At 42.1% G+C, this 20,547-nt stretch overlaps 1 protein-coding gene across 3 annotated transcripts in view; it reads left to right on the forward strand.

Annotated features, from left to right (window-relative positions):
* The window catches only part of ATP7B (ATPase copper transporting beta), a 515,812-nt gene that overhangs the window by 231,686 nt on the left and 263,579 nt on the right, over window positions 1-20,547 (forward strand). For all 3 annotated transcript variants that reach the window (XM_069205459.1, XM_069205457.1, XM_069205458.1), the window contains one exon: window positions 260-421. In XM_069205459.1, coding sequence (XP_069061560.1) covers window positions 260-421 — 162 coding nt within the window. The remainder of the gene's footprint in view (window positions 1-259; window positions 422-20,547) is intronic.

Here is a 20,547-nt window from a genome sequence, read left to right on the forward strand (position 1 = left end):
GATTGGTCCAAAGAGCAAACAGGAATGCCAAGTGGGCTGACAGTCCTACATACACCAAAAATATATTTGATTTTAATTATTTATTACATTTTTTGCAAAGCATAGTGAGCATTATTATATGTTCCTTTCTCAGGCATGCAAGGAGTCTGTTGAGTCGAGCTAGCAGCCAATCGCAGATATTGTTTGTGTGAAAACACCAGAAGTCTTGCATTTTATGTTGAAAATATTAGTTTAATGTTTTTCTAATTCTCTCCTATAGTTGACTGGCATGATGTCAGCATCATGTGCCAATACTATTGAATCCAGGCTGACCAGAACCAATGGCATTGTAAATGCCATTGTAGCACTTGCCACAAACAAAGCTCACATACAGTTTGATCCTGACGTTATTGGCCCACGAGATATAATCGGAATTATTCAGGTAAGTCATAGAATTACATTTTACATATTACTTGTTGATGAGGAAAACATGCAGTTACATATAAACTTTGATTTTGAGACTCCAATTGCCAGAGAGCCTAGTGAAATAGGCTATCAATGTAAAGAAAAGTATGTCACAAATTCCCCTTTCTTACGGGTGAATATGCTACTTGGCCAGAACATTATATCAAACCTGTCTAGTAGCTTGACTGGGCAGGTTTACTTTTCTAACTCTAGTCCTAATAGATATGGTGATAAAGAAGCGGTAATGATCGTGTTCAATATAATGGTGTTGAGTTAGTATGGGTGTTTTATCTAGTTATGGGGTAAGTTAGAAAGAGAAATACAGTCTTTTGTGTAATCTAGAAGGACAATGACAGTCTTGTGTGTAGCATTAGTATTTGATTATGATTTGACTTCTACGCACTTTAAATTACATTTTTGCTTGAACTGATCTCCCTTAAACTATAGTTATTTGCCTTTGGCCATATATGCACAATTAATCTTAGTCTCACTGCAAAGAGTTAAGTCCTTGTGCTCAGGTTCTGTTAGCAGTGAGCATCTACCAGTCCAAGGTAAGGTTGATCTGTACATTCTGCTGTGATAATGTGTAGTGAATATATTTGTATTACCCCAATAGCTATTAATGCATTTATTTATTTATTTAGTTATTTGTTGTTTATTTTGTGGTATTTATTTGGTATGGGACAGCCGTAAGAGGGCAGTGAAGAATCTTGTATGGATGTGGCCCACAAGTTAGTATACATGATGCATGTGAGGATGCTTACATAGCTAGGGTGCAGTTCTCACTTCAAGAGGTGTTGGGGGTACTCAATTTATTGGACACAGGAAAATGTTGAAGAAAAGGATTTCCAGCTTAAAAAAAGAGCCCATTTAAGGAGAAGGACAGCTTGCTTTATAATCCTGGGGCATATTTGGGGAACATCAGGTTCTGTATAAGAGCTTTTTTCAAGTTTGAAAAGGGAGATGCTGTACATGGTGTGACCACTGCCAGAGAGGTGTGCAGTTTCCTGGCTGGGTAATTCAGTTTGTTTGTTTTAGTGACCTTGTAGATGATTTAGAAAGTTCTGAATGTGCTACAAAAAGGGAGAGTATTGGCAATGCATTAAGATAGCACATTTTCCCCAAATCCCCTAACCCCCACACCCATGCCCCCTCAACAGAACGCATTAAACAGCTTTCAGTGACACCAGAGTTAAGTCTTGAAAAGCTGGTGAACATGACTTTTTCTAAGTGTATGTGGGAAAAGACACAGGCTTAGTCAGTGGTTCAGAATTTGCTCAGGGACATAGGATTTAAACCTTTGCAGAAGGCTGATCTGAAACATGGTTGTGCAGGCTTTTTTCTTGGCATGGTTTGTGATTAAAAGGCTAGCATGTGCAAACAGCCCAGGGATTTGGCAGAGGAGGCAAGGGACTGGAAAAGCGTTCAAGGTTCATACTGTCATTCCAGGTTTTGGATCTGTACTGCCATTGGCCAGACAACATTTGCTGTAGTTGGGTGTGAGATAGACAATTAACATCGATGTTTGAAATGGTGGTGAATCAGGAGCAGGAAACCTGGATTTAACTGGCTAATGACATCACAAGTAGTGCTGAGTGTCTTTGACATGTTGCAAAAGTAGGGTGTCTTGTTGATTCCACAGGACTCCAGGAGCGCCATGTAGAGACTGAATAGCACAAGAGCACATTTTGAGTCACAGAAAGACACACGTGATTGGAAGGGTTGGGGTTTGGATGAGCTGAACACATGAATGTCTATCATAGAACAAGGAGGTGAACCACGTTAGTACAATTCAATGATGCTCATCTCTTGTCTGATGAATGGATCCCCAATATGTCTTGGTGGTTGTTGGTATGAAATATAATCAACCTGTTAAAGCGTATTATATGGTAGGTGTCAGTCAAGATATCATGTCTCATCTGTCTGGTGGCAGTCTCAAAAAGGGGTAATTTTAAAAATCCAGGCTGATATGTATGATGTAGGTAATGCTAATAGAGGTGTTCTTGGGTTAGATATTGACAGCCCTCTCAATAACTTTTCCCAACAAGGATAAGTGGGCTTTTGTACCATTGTTGTACATGTCATTAGGGAGCACAAGATTGTGTTTCTTGAGGATTTAGTGTAGTTGGTCTTTTTCTTTTTTTAAAAGGATTGTAATGTACATGTGAGAAAATATGATATTCATTATGTTTAAGAGAGTTATGATCAATTGTAGTGAATTATCATCCTCAATTTATGTGATGGCTTTTAGGAATTTTATTGTGTTGCCAAGAGCGTACGTGGTCAGTGGTTTGATCTAGTGCTAAAATGCAATGGATGCATGGGATTATGTGCTCACAGCATATATGACTTGTCTGACTATATTGATTTTGTTAAAGAGTATTTGTTTTAATAGCAGTGAATTTTCACAGAAAGTGTATGATAATGGCTGTCACGAGGAAGTTAGTGTAGTTTTGAACAATTTTGAAGTAAAACGGAGTATGTTGCTAGTGTTCATTCCCAAATGAAAATACCCCGCTCCTTTCTGCAAATTCTGTTTCCCTTTCCCAGACATATATTGTAATCATGCCTTCCTCTTTTCCCATTTTCATCATGCTTGAGTTTAACTCAGAGTAGAAGGTTGTAGTGAAATTGGTTAAGACATTAAGGTCTAGTTGTACCATTGTCTGTTTTACCGAATTGTAAATTTTGATTCTTAAAAAAATCACCTTTTGCAATTCAGTAAATTGAATGTACTCGTACTTGTTCCCATTAAAGATTTCTTTGGATTTACTTCCTAAAGATACCCAATAGCTTAAAGTGATTTCTACTTGTATATTGTCAACGATAGCCAGGTACATCCTGATGCCTTCACAATCAGGAAATACACCTTTTTGCACTGCCATTCTGAAGCACAAGAGCTGGACTTTTTTTGGACTCCCAGCTACTTTTTGGGGAAAAATTACAATTCAGGAAAGGCAGACAGAGGACTCCTCAAGAAAGTGAAAGCACAGGTTCTCAGATGAGAAGATAGCTATTCTGATGGAGGATTTTTTAGCTAACACAGACCAGCTGTTTGGAAAATCCTTCTTAACTGTGCCTATAGCTGCAAAGAAGCGGATTTAAAGTTGTATCCACAAGGTGTTGGTTGACCGTCTTGAGAGTATTGGGATTAAGGGTCACCCTTTGTCCCTTTTGAGCTCTTTCTTTAGTGGAAGAAAACAGACGGTATCCCTGAAAGAATTCGAGTCAGACTCTTTTGCCCTGCCATGCAGTATCCCCCAGGGGTCATCGTTAAGTCCCACACTGTCAATATATGTGTCACGCCCCTAGCAGTTTTGATTAAATCATTCGGCTTCTCTTTAACATCCTACAACAGTGATACTCAAATCGGCATGCCCTTCTCTAACCCTCTCAATAACATCTGCCAGAACTTTCATGACTGTTAGACAACTGTTTGTCTCAAATTGAATTCCAGCAAGACAGAGGTCCTCCTGTTTGGGAGGGATATTTTTTTCTGGACCCCATTCTGCTGGCCTTCAGATTTGGGTATGTTACCATCGCCAGCCATAAGGTTAGCGTTCGGTGACCAAGTGAATGCAACCATCTCAACATCTTTTTACACACTCAAGATAATTAAGAAAATCTTACTGTATATCTCCCCGAACGCTTCAAACAACTGTAGTAACCACTAGTTTTAGCCAAACTTGATTACTGCAAAGTATTATAGGTCAATTTACGTTTGAAGTTTGCTAACAAGCTCCAGGCCCTCTAAAATGCACCAGCCAGGCTGCTGCTGGAAGTCCCCAAACCACAGTCAGCTAAAACTGCTATGAGGAAGTTACATTGGCTCCCTGTCAAACACAGATTGAGCTTCAAGGCTGTGTGCATCACCTTTAAGGTCTTACATGGTCTAGGCCCTAAATTCCTCAAAGATACATTCGGATGGTATCGGTCAGGGAGCTCGCTACGCTCAAGCTCAGCCATGAACGTGGTTGTCCCTAACTGCAGGATTTAGGTGTGGGGTGGAAGAAGTTTCTCGGTGGGGGCCGTGAAACTCTGGAATTCTCTTCCCCTGCACATTAAATCTCTGCCTGATTTACTGATCTTTAGAAGGGCTCTTAAAACCTGTTTTTTTAATTTCTCATGGGCAATCTCGCCTTTCTAATCTTTGCACCACCTAGATGCCTACGGGTGATTGTCCAGCTTTATAAAAAATATTTAACACAACATAACATATCCAAGAATAGATCAATCCTGGGGGCATCACAACTTGCAGTATTCCTGAAATTCTTAAGCGGTGGTATGACCTTCACTCATGCAAGAAGAAGAAGTTGGCCAGTAGGAGGAAGGATACTGTTGGCACTGGAGGGGTTCTTCTACTCAACTGCCACCAGCAGCAATAGAAAAGGCTATCTAATTCACCCACACTCAGAGAGTCTATATCTGACCTAACTAATCTAAATACCTCTGAACCTCCTCAAACAGCACGCAGGTTAGTATTTTGTTTTAGTTACCACTGTGCAGATGTTGGAGCATATTTTTTTATTATAACTGTAATTCAATTATTTATTAAGGGCAGATTACATCATGTCTTGAATTTCTACAAACAGCTCAAATACATTCTAGTATCACACAGTGGCAGCCGGCGGTTTTAGGAGGGAGGGGGCGGGCGGGAAGCACACTCACACTCATTCTTTCACACACACACACACACACACATCCATTAACAACACTCATCAGCACTCAAATATACATGCACACACCAAACATTAATTAAAAAAGATTGCACACACACACACTTACCTTCAGCCTCGGAGGTCCCAGGACGGTTGGGACTGCTGCCTTCCCATCAGGTCAGCCAATGAGGGAAGGCAGCAGTCCCAACTTCATGACAGAGTGGGATGGGGTCAGTGAGACTGCTGACCCCTCCCCACTCTGTGACGTGGTGTCACTGATTGACACTCGCCTTGGGCGCTTTGGGGCTTAAACCTGAAGCTCTCAGGTTGGAGTCAATAGGTGATGCTTCCCTCATCACCGAGGGGGAGGGCCTCGAGGCACCTTTGCTGAGCAGAGGAGGTCACGCCCATAGGAGCTGTGACGTCTTCAGCCCAGCAAAGCTGAGCTCAGGCAGCCAGGAGTCTGCCCAGGTAACGCATGTCTCACTCTTGGCTGCCTGAGCTGAACATGAAGAGTGTCTGTCAGGCTGACCTTTGCTCAGCCTGAAAGGCACTCTTCATGAGGGGCAAAAGGTGGGGGGGCGTGGCCCCTCCGCCCTTAAGGGCAGGCCGCACCTGGTATCACAGCTACTATTACTGTAAAGAGAGAGGAGGTTACTAGCCAGATTAATAAACCAGTCTCTGATGCTGTACGATCTGGGCACACACAGTCAGACTGCTGATCTAGAATTGGATATCTTGGCAACTTACCTAGAAAGACCTATTCTTAACAAATAAACAAAGAGGCATAACATGTGTGTTTTGTTAAATCCAAAAGAGATAATTATTGTGTTACAATAATATGCATATAAACGTGTTGTGAAAAACGAAAGATTTATGCATTCCAGTTGTGACTCCTCATATTTCCTATGAGGAAACGTGAATAAAATAACCTTTCTACATTTTGACTGTGACTACATCCTTATGCATTGCATGGTTTACTAGAACTACACTTACCTGAGGAATAATTATGGGTAATGTAACTGTCTCTCTCCCTTCCATCTGCTGCTCTGCTGGCCTTTTGGGATGTGTTGTTGGTGGGAATGGTCTTCATCTTCAGCAGAGTTATCCTCATCTGGCTGCATTGCAAGTGCCTTACCTGGTGCTTTCTTGTGTAGCATAGCATACACTGCCACCATTTTGAATGTCACTGGAGGTGAATACTGAAGGGCTCTCCAACTCTTATGAAGGTAGCAAAACCTGGCCTTAAGAAGTTCAAAAGTATACGCAATACCTGCCTTTATCTGCTTGTGGGCAATATTATAACTCAATTACCTCATTGTACTAGCTTTGAGGTATGGGGTCAAAATGGGTGTGTTTAGTGTGTAAGCACTATCACCCAACCTCAAGTACCTCAAGGCACCTTCTCAAAGAACAGTAGTCCAAGCCTTTGTAATCTCCAGACTGGACTACAGCAATGCCCTTTATTTGGGCACTGCAAAATTTCTACTGAAATGGCTTCAGATCGTTCAGAATGTGGCAGCAAGACTTCTCCTTCATACTCCTAGATTTACTCCATCAGACACTCTGCTTTGCACCCTTCACTGGTTGCCTGTTGAGCACTGGGTACAATTTAAAGCTTTTTGCTTTATGCACAAATGCCTTTTCAACTCAGGTCCCTTGTATGTGCGCTCCTTGGTGTTACGTACTGCGCTGGACTTCTCACCTCTGGATACCGGGTTGTCGAATACACCAAGTCTTCTACAGGTTCTGGATACTCCCAGATAAGGGCGACCCCTTCTAGTAGCCACGGTGCCGCTTGACAGGCTATGCCAAAGTAGACCATACCCTCCAGAAGGAGTCCCAGAGGGAAAAAAAAACAACACTGGGGAAAAAACCTCAAACAGGAACTCCTGAAGAAAAACAAGAAAAAACAGAACTAAACAACAGGAAACAAAAATAGGCAAAAATCTCCCAAGGCAAAGAGCAGGAACAAAGAACAGGCAAAAATCTCCCAAGGCAAAAAGCAGGAACAAAGAACAGGCAAAATCTCCCAAGGCAAAAAGCAGGAACAAAGAACAGGAGCGAACAGCACAACCAGAAGGAAGTGTTTGCAACGTAAGGTGGAACAAGACTGACTGACTTATATACTGAGAAAAGGGAAGTGACATCACAGGAAAAGGAAAGAACACCATCTTGAATTGGGAAGAGCCCATAGACCAGTATAGGAAAAAGAAAGTAGTATAAAAGAAAAACAGAGCATGCTGGGACAAAAACACGAAGAAGACAAGATGGACACAACATGGACAGAGACAGGTAAAAAGACCAGACAAACCCACCAACAACAAAAAGAAGGAAAAAAAGGCTACAGATAAGTGTAGCGTGACCGGGAGCTAAATATATGCTTCCCAGAATGTGTAGTCAAAGAACGCGGGTAACGGCGCTCCGAGAATCGGTAGCGCGTTCCATCTGCGAGGACAGAAAGAGACGCCGCGTCCGAGCGCGGTGTTACACTTGGCTTCCTGGCATACACCTAGTCATTTGGTTCGCTCCGGTTTCCAGGACCTAGTGAAGGTCCCCAGAATCAAAAGAACCCGTCAAGGGGTAAGGGCATTTGCATTTCTGGGAGCAAAATTATGTAATATTTTACCTCATTCTCCAAGAACTTGCGAATCATCTAAGCATTTCATAAATCTCTTAAATCTTGGCTGTTTCCACCTCTTTTTCCGCATTAGCTGCCTTTGTTGGTGACTCTGTTGGGCCTAGTAAGTAGGTCAGCGCTGGGAAACCTTGATTGTTAGCCATGCGCTTTATAAATCTCGCTAATATATAAATATGAGGACGCATCCTGGCTTTTGGATTTCAAAAAATAGTGAGCAGCGCTTGGTGGTCTATGACAGTGGTAAAGTGCTTTCCATACAGAAACACATGAAAATGTTCACAGTCCCAGTCAACAGCCAAATTCTCCTTTATCCCACTGAGAAGTAGGCTCTTTCTGTGTCAGACAGACTTCGGCTAGCATTAGCTACAGTGTGTCTGTGAGCATTTGGATGACCATTATGTTGAGCAAGGATCGCCCCCTTCCCCACCGGGCTCGCTTCTACAGTGAGCTCAGTCTGTAGCTTGGGGTCGAAATAGGCCTTATCAGTTGCATTCCCAAACGCTTGTTTTATTTTTTTGAAACTCTGATCACATTCTGCATACCACTGAAAAGGAACAACTTGTTTTGTCAACCTCTCTATGAGGCACCCACTGTAGCAAAGTCCCAAATGTATCTTGAGCAATAGCTGGCCATGCCCTGAAAGATTGCAGCATAGTGACATTCAGTGGGGGACAAGCAGCTAAAAGTTCTTGCACTTTACCTGAGTGAGGAATCATTCCCCATCAGTGACTATGTACCCAAAGAACTCAAGCTTTTTTTATGAAACTCACACTTTGCTATGTTACAGTGAGACTTGCATTGGCAAGTACTTTGCACACTTGAGTAAGAGCTTTGTCATGCTCCTCCCATGTTGTTCCAAACACCAATATGTCATCACTGTAGTTGAAAGCATGTGTAACTTGTTGAATTATGAGACGTATAACATCCCAAAGTATTCTTGCAGCTGATGACACTACAAAGGTCAATCTTTTATATCTGAACAAACCAACATTAGTCAAAACAGTGGTAATGTACGTACAGTTCTCTTCCAGCTCAAGTTGATGTTATCCCTTGTTCAGGTCAAGTTAAGAGTAGACTTTGGCACCATTCAACTGCATGGTCATGTCTGCTATGTGTGGACCAGAATGTCTTTCTCTCTCAATTGCTTTGTTGGCCTGGCGCATACCAACACAGATGTGCACTGCACCTCCACTGTCCTTTTTGGACACCACCACTATGGACGAAACCCATGGTGCAGGACCAGTGGAGCACTCAATTATGTCTTGCTTCAGCAGCTTTTTTAATTCTTTCTCAACAGCTTCCTGTAAATGAAAGGCAATTCTGCTGTGCCGCTGAGCAAAAGGGTAATTGTCCTCATTAATGTGAAGTCTCACTTTCATTGTTTTAAATCTGCCAAAGCCATGGAATAATGATGGAAACTGACTTACAATTTGGGCCTGAGTGTGTAAGTTTTAATTGAGAAATATGAGTTCTGTGTCAGTAGCAGTGGCAAAGCTGAGCAAGCATGCACTAAACAAGGTTCCTAGAGGTACATGAATCTGCGCTTGCACAGACACTGCCTTGTTTTTCATGGTCGCTGTGAATGAATCTTGCCTTCGCAACGGTTTGGAAGCGGCTCTCATGTATACCTTCTTGTTTGACGGGTTAAGTCGTGGAACAGGAGACAGGTTGTTAAACTTCTCAACTGAGATGATGTTAATCAACGCACTACCGTCTACGATGAAGGTTATGGGGCAATTGTTAACCATTATTGTGATCTTGGGGCAGTGCCCAAATGAACTGGGTTGTTCCGTTTGTGGCTTATCTTTGGCACTTATTCTGCCTCATATGCAGCCAAACCAAGATGTGCCTTGCATCCTTTTGTTGACATCATCATCTTTGCACATCCATACTCTTCTTTGGTGCTGATGACATTGAGGAGTCTTTGCCGGACGAGTTGACGATGATTGACTTTGTCAGGTTTTTAATTGTCGCAACTGATGTTGCTTTTTGCCATTACGGACATGGCGTGAATGTTTCTGGAACCTCCTGGCATTCAGTCTCTCCTCTCACTGTGACACATTTGGTTTCTCTTTCTCCTTGAGACACTGCTATGAAGTGTTTTTCTTTTCCACAACCTTTGAACATCTGTCCTGTGGCTAGACATTTTCTCTCATCAGAATATGAAAATCCACATTGAAAACACACTTTTTCCTTCTTTGAAGATGTTAGTTTGTGTGCATCTGCGGAGTGCTTGTACTTGTTTTTCACGTCTAACGGTGATTGATTTTTCACTTTTGCAGCTTCCAAATCAGCTGCTTACCTTTATGCTTGTTCATCTGCTCTAGTAGCCATTAGTATTTTGTCTAGACTGAGTGTCTCTTTCAGCATGCGTCTTCTGAAAGGGTCTGACAGACAGCCATCAATGACTTTAAGGCATAAGCCTTCTTCATCATTGAATTCACTAAATTTACAGTGTTTGATGAGCACATCAAGTCTTTCAACAAACTCATCTATCGTCCCATAATCTTGCTGTCTCGCCTGATTGAAAACCTTTCATAATCGACGTTTGGCACCGGATTGAACTTCGTATACAAAGCTTCTTTGACCTGACAGTACGATATGACCTCAGTCTGCGAGAGTTTCTTCAAAACCTCTTTTACTCCATCACTGGCAAAATTCTTTAAGTATTTAATGTTTTTCTTATTATCTTCTTCTAGGGCATCTATGAAGTCTTCAAATGTCTCAATCCATGTGGTGACTGGCTGCCAATGTACTGTTTCTTGGTTGTGTCAAATGGCGGTGGTGGTTTCAGAAACACTGTTGCATTGTACTGCGCATCTTTTTCCAGTGAGAGTATAAGCTGGTCAGGTGGTGACAACTGCTCTTCGGTAATACCTGCAACTTCTGTAAGCATAGGTGTGGGTCGCCGAATCCGAGCAGGAGTCATAAATCGTCACCTTCCTTCTTAACAGTAAGTAATGATTCTAACTCACTGTCTCGTTCAACTTTCTGCATCGTACCAGTTTGTTGTCACCTCCACCGATTTGCTTGCATCGACGATGGCTCTGTTTTATGGTGCCGTGACTTTGTGAGCCTCTTCACCTCATAGGTTGGTTGTACTGTCTTGCCTAATATTCGAGAGGGACATTTATGGAAGACCTAATGTAATGAATACCCTATGAATGTTACAGATAGGTGTGAGCGCGGGCTGAGGTCAGTTTTGATGACTGGATAGTAAATGGAATAAGAAATTAGGGCCTGATTACAACTTTGGAGGAGGTGTTAATCCGTCCCAAAAGTGACGGTAAAGTGACGGATATACCACCAGCCGTATTACGAGTCCATTATATCCTATGGAACTCGTAATACGGCTGGTGGTATATCTGTCACTTTAACGTCACTTTTGGGACGGATTAACACCTCCTCCAAAGTTGTAATCAGGCCCTTAGTGGCAAAACATAGCTCTTCTTCGCTATTGTGGTCTAGTAGGCGAGGGCTGTAAATTAAAAAATGTGTGGATCTAGATAAAGGCTTATGTTTAAAAATATAGTTCATGATGTTGGTGTGCATGCTGAATATCAATCCCAAAATATCGAGGTAGACATATACTGAGAACAAAATATCCAATCCAAAATTTTGAAAGGTAAGGAAGTATAAACTCTCTATACCTAACTCCACATGTATGTACCTTGACAATATATATATATCTTCAAGGTATATAGATGTGAATTTAGGAATAGTAAATCTATTCTTCCCCTGCATACACTTACCTTTGGATATTTTGGCTTTTGATGTTTTGACCATGATATTCTTGTACCGCGTATTCATAGCCTCGATATTTAGTAGTGTAATCCATGATATTGACTACCAACGTATTGTTAAAGTAGGCTTTATGGGAATAGGATGATATAGATTCACTATACGTATCTCCACACCTACTTATCTTGCCGGGAGAGTGGTAGTCAATATCATAAATAAGACATTATGATAAGGTCTGTATACAAACTTTGACAAATCGATACGCGAGGTAGGGATGGATATCATGAACTGACAGTTTAGTGCATATATTATTTGTCACAAGTAAATAATGGGTATTCATGCAATCCCTTCACAGCTGCAAGTTGCACGAAGGAGATATGAGTTTTTTAGCTTGATGAAAACAAACTGGGATAACTCGGAGATTTTATCAATGTACTAATTGGTTGCCACAAGGGAGGAATGACTTGGTTGCTTGAACCTGGAGCTGCACAACAAAGAAATAACCGGCATCCACAGGACCACATTTGATTGCACACAGTTTTGCAGCACGTCTCAAGGTCATGACATTGCTGTCAGAAATATCGCTGAAAGATAAATTACTGGTCATTCAACCAGCTGTACGTCAAGAAAATCTGTCCATTGCACACAAATCAGGGTGAACAGGAAGACCTTATTCTGATGAATTTCAACAAAATCAGAGGTCAGGCAACGCTGCCTAAACGACCCCAGCACTGGGCTCTACTGGGAGCGGCTGGTCTTATAGTGTACATGGATCAGACCAGGTCTTATTTCTGGGGGAGGGAAGGACTTGAACTAAGAAAAATCAGTGCAACCAGAGACTGACTTTAATAAATAGATGGGTGCACAAGTATACTCTCTTTCGTAGGGCATTAGGCTCACGTGATGCCCTTACTTCCACAGACCTAGGCCACCTATTGTCTCAACTGAGATAACATTGTTTTTGGTAGCCCTGATAACAAGGTCAGTGGGGAAATCAACACATTCTCCGTCCCCCACCAAGATGGTTAATTTCGAATGCCTGTACTGATGCTCTTGGGTATTCTTACAGACATTGACGTCTGCAGTTTCAATGCTCTTGTGAAATTAACCAGACCAATTAAAAGATTGAAGTAAACATGTAGGACCCACCCTAAGGCACAGAGGAGAAGCATCTAGGACAGTGGTTCCCAACTTGTGGTCCGGGACTCCTGGGGGTCTGCAAATCTTCCTCGGAGGTCCTTGCATGCTTAGAAAATTAAATATTATTAACAGATTAGGTCCCTGGCTTTCAGTAAAGACTCAGTGGGGGGACCCCGGATTCCATTAATAATTCAGCGGGGTCCCCAGGTTCCAGTAATGATAAAGTGGGGAGGGCACAGAAGTCAAAAGGTTTGGGAGCACTGATCTATCAAATAAGGGAGACCAGAATGTGCCTATAGCCATTACTAGGCCTGAGCAGTCGAAAGTTAGTACGTCCCCGAAGCCCTGTGTTCGTGAGTTCCACAAGTCCATGTGATGTGAAGCATAACCTAATTAGGAACCCCAGGTGGATTAAAAACAACTTCACCTGGTATTCTTTCCTAATTGGAACTGTTCTTCCTACCCAAGAGACTTGACCCGATGCCCTTGGGTTGGCAGTGCGCCGTGGAGCTTTTACACGTTCTCCTTTTCATCTATGCTCAAAGATGGCGGAAATGAAATATCTTTGAGAGTTGGAACTTAAAAACCTACATTTTCACCCATAACTACACCCATTCACAGGCCTACTATTTGACACTTGAACTAGATGTGGGACTTAAAATACAATGCATAATGCATCTGGTTGAGAATGGAAATACAGGAGGCACCAGGGGAAATACATGTGATGAGTACCAGGGGAGAGGAAAGGAAACAAACATGTTCATAATCCATTCCTCTGTGGGTAATTAGAGCAAAAGATTACATTTCAACATGGAGAGCGATGTGTGTGTCATAAGGAATTTTTGGGCTGCGTATCTTTAGGTAGGTATAACATAAGACTAGAGGAAAGGGCCTACAAATTATTATTAGGACCACAAACTGGGATGTTCTCACTGCCGAGAAGATTAGGAGAACAACACAGAGTGCATGATGAAATATAAACTGCTGCCAATCGTAATACAAGAAGAAACTGTATGTATGAAGCCTGTGTGAAAGAAGCTCGTTGGACCAGTTTTCTGTATAACAGGGAATCAGGGGCTTTGCTGTCGTTAGGGAAGCAAGTGAATTGGCACCGTGACGTGTGTGGCCCACTGCATCTCAATATTATCTGTTTATTATCGCCAGCCAGATAATAGAGGTCCCATTTCCTTCAGTGCTGGATGGCCTGTGACACCCTTCCCACGCCACTGAAGGGGATAATGTTGGCAGACAAATGTATTTATGAAAGTGGTGCACTTATGACGGCGTCTTTCTAAGAAGAATCATTTTAGAAGGTCGAGTAAGGATGTGGGACTGCAGATTACAACAACATTGAACTTAATCACGAGAGACCCGGTGTAAAAACCCTAATGTCCTTCGGTCATGCCCATCTGGTTTTCAAATACCAAGCGTTTTTAATCACTAAAAAGCAGTTAAATTAACATGACCCTGCAGTATGGTTGGGTCCGATGATCTTGGGGTGATGAAGCACCCACACTTGCAATCTTTCTGCAGATGCAGTGCCCGTGGGCAGATTATGAAACTGTTATAGGAAAATATATGTGCACGATCCCTGAAACATTTCTAATTGATTAGGGCTATTTTACCAAAACTTTAGATGTCTTCCAGCAATGAACTATTAGATGTGAAGTCACTGAAAATGACAAAACAGTTTATACTGCAGTCACTACACTGCTAACACCCTAAATTTAACAAAATCTTTGAATTAAAAAAAACTATGTCAACCACGAAGGTGCTACAGACATGTCAAATCCATTCTTTCTTAGAGACTACAGACTAATCATACCTCCAAGGGGAGATTTTTAAGTGGGAATATTCAGAACACCCAAGAAAGCCTTGAATGTTATGAAATTAAACTCTCATAGTCTCTACTCGAATCTCTCAAGCGAACTCCAAGCATCCTCTGCTTAAAAGCCCATTTTCTCAAGAGATCTTTGAAAGTTTACATATTCACGACCTAAATGATTGATCTACGTCTACCCCAACCGCTTTAAATCATTAGACGATCTGAATATGTTTTTATACATGTCTTTCCTCTATCATCATAATTGTGACTTGTGTTCTATGTTCGTGTTTCTTGTACAACCCCTCCTATCTCTCCTCAACTAGGTCAGCAGACAATAAGTTTAAAAAAACAATAAATGAAAATAAGTCTAATTTTTCATATTTCTCAGGAGTTCATGATTATTATATATAGACAGTCAAATATATATATATATATATATATTTTTTGTATATTTTCCCAAATGAAGCCATCTGTAGATACCGAGCATGCATTCCAGCTACTCTCAGTACTCCATCCTCAACCTCTTAGTGCAAACTACTGTCTCTGTAGTGACTATGGTGGTTATTACAACTTTGGAGGAGGTGTTAATCCGTCCCAAATGTGACGGATATACCACCAGGCGTATTACGAGTTCCATAGGATATAATGGACTCATAATTCGGCTGGTGGTATATCCGTCACTTTACAGTCACTTTTGGGACGGAGTAACACCTCCTTCAAAGTTTTAATAAACCCCTATATCCTTAAGTCGAGGTTCCTAATAGTCAGGGCCAGCTCTAGCAGGAAGCCAACAACTGCATTTAAATATAGTCCAAGGACATAAAATTAAGAATAGTGTAGGACTTGTGTTCATAGGTAGTTAGTGTATTTCGTCCAATCTAAAACATTCCCAACTTCCATTTACTTTGCTGCTTATTGGCATCATCTCCTGTCCCGTTCAACAGATTGAAGGGAGGTTGATGCCACATTTTGTAGCACTATGTCATCAACTGATGAATTATGTGTTCTTGACACTCAGTACAGAGGTGTGGGCTGTGATGTGATTTAACCAATATTATTCTAAGGGCTTCTTTCTACCTACACAATTAAAGTCCTAGCGAAATGCCACCAGACAGATGAACAATTTCACCAAAATTAAAACAATTTCCGGGGATCATTAATACTTTCTGATATCTTATCAAAAGTGCTTGACAGCCAGTCTGTCTTTTGAGCTTGAATTAGTATTTTAGAAGTAGTAAGGCTGTTCCAAATATTTGAGTTGCTTTGAAGTGGACTCTGCCACAACCAGATGTACCTCTTTCATGTTGAGACACTCTAAAGGAAATCATCCAAACAGGCTTCCAAAGCAAGCTTACCAGCATGAATCCTTGTTGGAAATGGCCCTTTTTGCAGGGTCATCCCCAGTCTTTTTGCCTCCTTCCTCCTATTTTTTCTGACCTGTTTTTGTTGGCTTTAGGAGTCTGAGCACTTTACCACTGCTAACCAGTGCTAAAGTGCATATGCTCTCTGTGTAGAGTGTACAGTTGGTTGGTTTATCCATAATTGGCATATTTGATTTACTGGTAAGTCCCTAGTAAAGTGCACTAGAGGTGCCCAGGGCCTGTAAATCAAATGCTACTAGTAGGCCTGCAGCACTGGTTGTGCCACCCACATTAGTAGCCCTGTAAACATGGCTCAGACCTGCCACTGCAGTGTTTATGTGTGCAGTTTTAAACTGCCAATTCGACTTGGCAAGTGTACCCACTTGCCAGGCCTAAACCTTCCCTTCTACTACATGCCAGGCACCCCTAAGGTAGGCCCTAGGTAGCCCAGTGGCAGGGTGCAGTGTATGTTTAAGGTAGGACATATACTAGTGTGTTTTATATGTCCTAACAGTGAAATACTGCCAAATTCTTTTTTCACTGTGAAAGGCCTATCCCTCTCACAGGTTAACATGGGAGCTGCCTTTAAATATCCTTAAAGCGCGGGTTCCCTTTGAGAGCAGATAGAAATATGGAGTTTAGGGTCTCTGAACTGACAATTTAAAAATACATCTTTTAGTGAAGTTGGTTTTTAAATTGCTTGAAAATGCCACCTTTAGAAAGTAGGCATTTTCTTGCTTATACCATTCTGTGACTCTGCCTGTTTGTGGATTGTCTGTCTGGGTCACTTTGACAGTTGGGCTGTTTTGCACCTCTCTAGACAGTGACACAAAAGGGGGTGGGGTGTAGCCTGCATATCCTGATAAGCCATCTGAGCTAGAGAGGATGGAGGAGTGGTCGTTCACACCTGAAAGGACTGTGCCTGCCCTCACACAATGCAGTCTCTGACCCCCTGGTGTGCGTCTGGGACCTGGCCTGTACAAGGAAGGATCTTGCAAACGCTTGAGACTTTGCTTTGAAGTTTGCCAACTTCAAAGGCAGAACTGGGTATAAGAAGAAGACCCAAACCGTAACGTCGCGGCCGGCCTGAACTGTTGGTTTTGCTGATCACGATGCCGTGATAGCCTTATCGACTTCAAGGAACTGCATGGTGTGGTGTCCTTTTGTAGTGTTTTCACTTATTACTGTGTGTTATGTGCAAATGCTTTACACATTGCTTCTGAGATAAGCCTGACTGCTCGTGCCAAGCTACCAAGGGGGTGAGCAGTGGTTATCTGAGCGGGTATCTCCCTTATCCTGACTAGAGTGAGGGTCCTTACTTGGACAGGGTGCAAACCGACTGCCAACTAGAGATCCCCTTTCTAACAATCCTAGACTAGTTTCAATACCTAGCCTTGATTTTTCTCTACCGATTTTCTAGACTTTGAATCACCAGAAGGATAGTTTAATATGATTAGTGTATTTATATTTACTGATTGATCTATTTATAGACTTCCTTAACCATAGGATGTATCATAGTTGAGTTTTTATCTTAAAAACAAAATTGGTAATGCTAGGAACCTGGATTTTCATTTACTGTCCAACATTCCTTTGTATAAACTGAAGTTAGGAAGGTGGATGCCCTTTTTACCCAGTTGCTCAAATCGTATAAAGGGGTAAGTGATCCCTGCTCTTGAATATTAACAGCTGTTCTTGCTAAGTTGTTTTCATAGAGCACTTATCTCAGTGAAATTCTCAGGAATTTTCTAGATGCCGCTTCACTAAAAATACAGTTGGTCCTATTTAGGTATCATTTTGTCTTCTTCCTTAAGAAAAGATAATATAAATCAATGATTTGGTAGCAGACAGGCACCAGCAACGTCCTGCTGGCTGCCCCTTTCTTAACCTTTGACAACATTAACGCTCTACATAATGGTTTCCAGATGTTCCATATTTACTTTGTTCTGGCTTGGTCTAGGGCAACTTTGAAAGAGCAGGTATCACCTGGCCCACTGTACTTGCCAGGTCAGATCAGATTTCTGGTGGAGCCTTGAGCCAAACACCTTAGGGTCCATACACTTAAAGTTTGACCAAGTAGCTACCTCACAGATCCCCACCCTGACTGTAGCATCTTATTGACCGTGATGCAGTCTGTAATATACAAGCAGTCTCGGTCGGACAGCCACTTTCCTCTTGCAAAACAGTCTCTACCTTTGCAACAGGGCAAAAGTAATTGTCACCCTACAGGTCAGAGCCACTTAGGGCCTGATTAAGATGTTGGCAGTAATTGGCCTGCCGTCAGCTTTTCAACTGTAAACCTGCCCACCGCCACAGCAGTCCACCTGCTGTATTTAAATGTTGCCAGTGCCATAGACGAAAGACCGTATTCAAACTGCTGTCTCTGCCAAGACACATAAGCCACATCAACAGCAGGAAAGGGAAAAGGGGATGCCGGTAGGACTGCAGCCAGCTTTCCCGCCATGCAGATTTAGATGTGTCTTAATGCCAAAGAAAAAGTGTCAGTCCGACCGCTACTCCTTAGTTGGTGGATTGGGGGAGAAATAGGGAGGCGGTACTCACCTTTTTATCACTCCCCCGTCTTTGACTGGTCACAACTGCACAGCACTTGCCCTCGCTGCAGGGAAAACACGACCCCCCCTGTCGATGGACTACTAGGCAAGGACGCATAGTGCCAGGGTACATTGGGTGGGTACTGCATGGGAGGTGGGGACCACTGGAGAAATACACATTTCACAGTCATTTTTTTCATCACTGTAACATGCATATTTTGAGTACACAAGTGGGTTAGACACAGGGGACACACGGGTACACAACATATATCACACACATACACAGCTGTCATTATGGAGCCAGTGTTCATTGGCAAATGAATGGTGGCACCACAATGACAGTATATTCTCACCTGCCAACTGTGTCCATGTGTGCATATTGCCTGTGCCTGTCATGTTGTGCTGCAAATTGTGTGTGTGAGTCAGTACGTGTCGATGTGCATGCGATTGGCAGGGAGAAATGTGATTGGCAGGGTGTGGTGAGGGTGTTTGTGTGTGTTTGTGTTGCTGAGTGTGTTGTTTGTTGTGGTCGTGTGTGTGTTGTTTCTTGGATGTGTGTCAATATGTGTTTTCAGCAAGTACGAGTTGTGTTGTATCAAACTGGCAATGGGTAATTGTGTGTACGTGTTGTGTTGTGTGGTGTGTAGTGCGAAGGCTCATATACGGCTAAGGGACAGTGTGTGTGTGCCACTTACGTCTATACCATACCTGCTGCCATTATATGAAGTCCATTGAGTCCTGCCATCAACAAACTGCTGCCAATACACTGCCTGCAGGACTGAAACATCTAAATACGATGGGCAGAACACTGCCGACTTGACGGTCTTCTTGGGCCCGCCTCCAACGTGGCTTGGTGGTAACACCACCAAGATCTAAATCAGGCCCTAAGTTATCTAATTGGCTTCCAAAGTTTCCACCGCAATTATCCAATAGGCACAGGCGTCCATAGTGGAAATCATTAGAACTCCATTGATTGAGGCCTTCGGGAATTACTTCTCAAAGCTCTCAGATACCTTCAATAAACCGGCAGTGTCCACCTCCCTAGAAAGGAAAAATGAGCACAAATCTTGCCCCTTTTTTAATTAAACTGTGAAAACTCCCTAATTAAACCATCCCTTTGAAAACATTGAATGTAAGTACTGCTTTCAGGAATTTGCCTTTGGCACAAATAGTAAGAAAATATAGAAATGCATTTCTCTACTGCTTTAAACCCTTATACCTTTTCATGGGCATCATGTTACCCAAACACACAATAGAACCTGAATTCTGTTTTTTTGTGACCCCTACTATCCGGCCTCTGTTGTGATTATAGGATGTGCCCATTATATAGCTAAACCTACAGCAGAATTATTCCCTTTCATGCCCATTGTTTTTATTCAGAATTGAGTTCTCCCTATAAGACAAGCTTTTACCAAGGTATTGAGCATCGGTCTAGTTTTCACATCTGAAATGTGACTTAGTAAATAAGACAGTGCCTCCATGTCAAACTTTAGAGCTTCCTTCACAATCATCAGTGCAATTGTCTTCTCACCAATCCCCACCTAAAGTGGACAACAGAGCACAAAATAATAAATATCATCCTATGCCACAACCCCACTCCTGGCAATTGTAAAACAAACTACTCACCTGTAGCTATCATAATGACATCAGAAGGAAATGGGGTTCTGTGAGGCAACAAACATGCCCATTGATTTATGAGAAAAGTATTTGTCCATCCTCTGAAAGAACAACTCCTGGTGGCGGGCCTCCGTTTTCTTTGTTCAGCCCCTGATTTTGCTGTGTAGGTTTTTTATTTTAAATCTTTTTATTAAACCTTATGCACACACAACAGTACATTTTGCTATTGTTTTGCGATCTGTTTACACACATTTATGAACTAGTACAGCGCAATTGCGCAATGAAGTGCTAAAGATGCAACTTGAAACTAAACTATGCAAAAAATAAAGAAAGTCACAGCTAAACACTGCTAATATCACACCTGTTGTTGGCTACAACACTTGGAGGGTGTGGGGGGGGGGGGGGTAAGAAGGATACATCTATTGTGTATAGGGGACGGTGAGACATAGTTGAGATATTAATTGTATGACAGGAAGGGGCTCAGAACCAGGCTGGTAATAAGCAAGGCTAGGCGTGGATTGCATAAAAGCATAGTCGTGGGGGAAGCACACTGAAGTGTTACGTTGTTGTA

Source organism: Pleurodeles waltl, chromosome 8 (assembly GCF_031143425.1).
Source record: "Pleurodeles waltl isolate 20211129_DDA chromosome 8, aPleWal1.hap1.20221129, whole genome shotgun sequence".
In the NCBI taxonomy this organism is placed as follows: Eukaryota; Metazoa; Chordata; class Amphibia; order Caudata; family Salamandridae; genus Pleurodeles; species Pleurodeles waltl.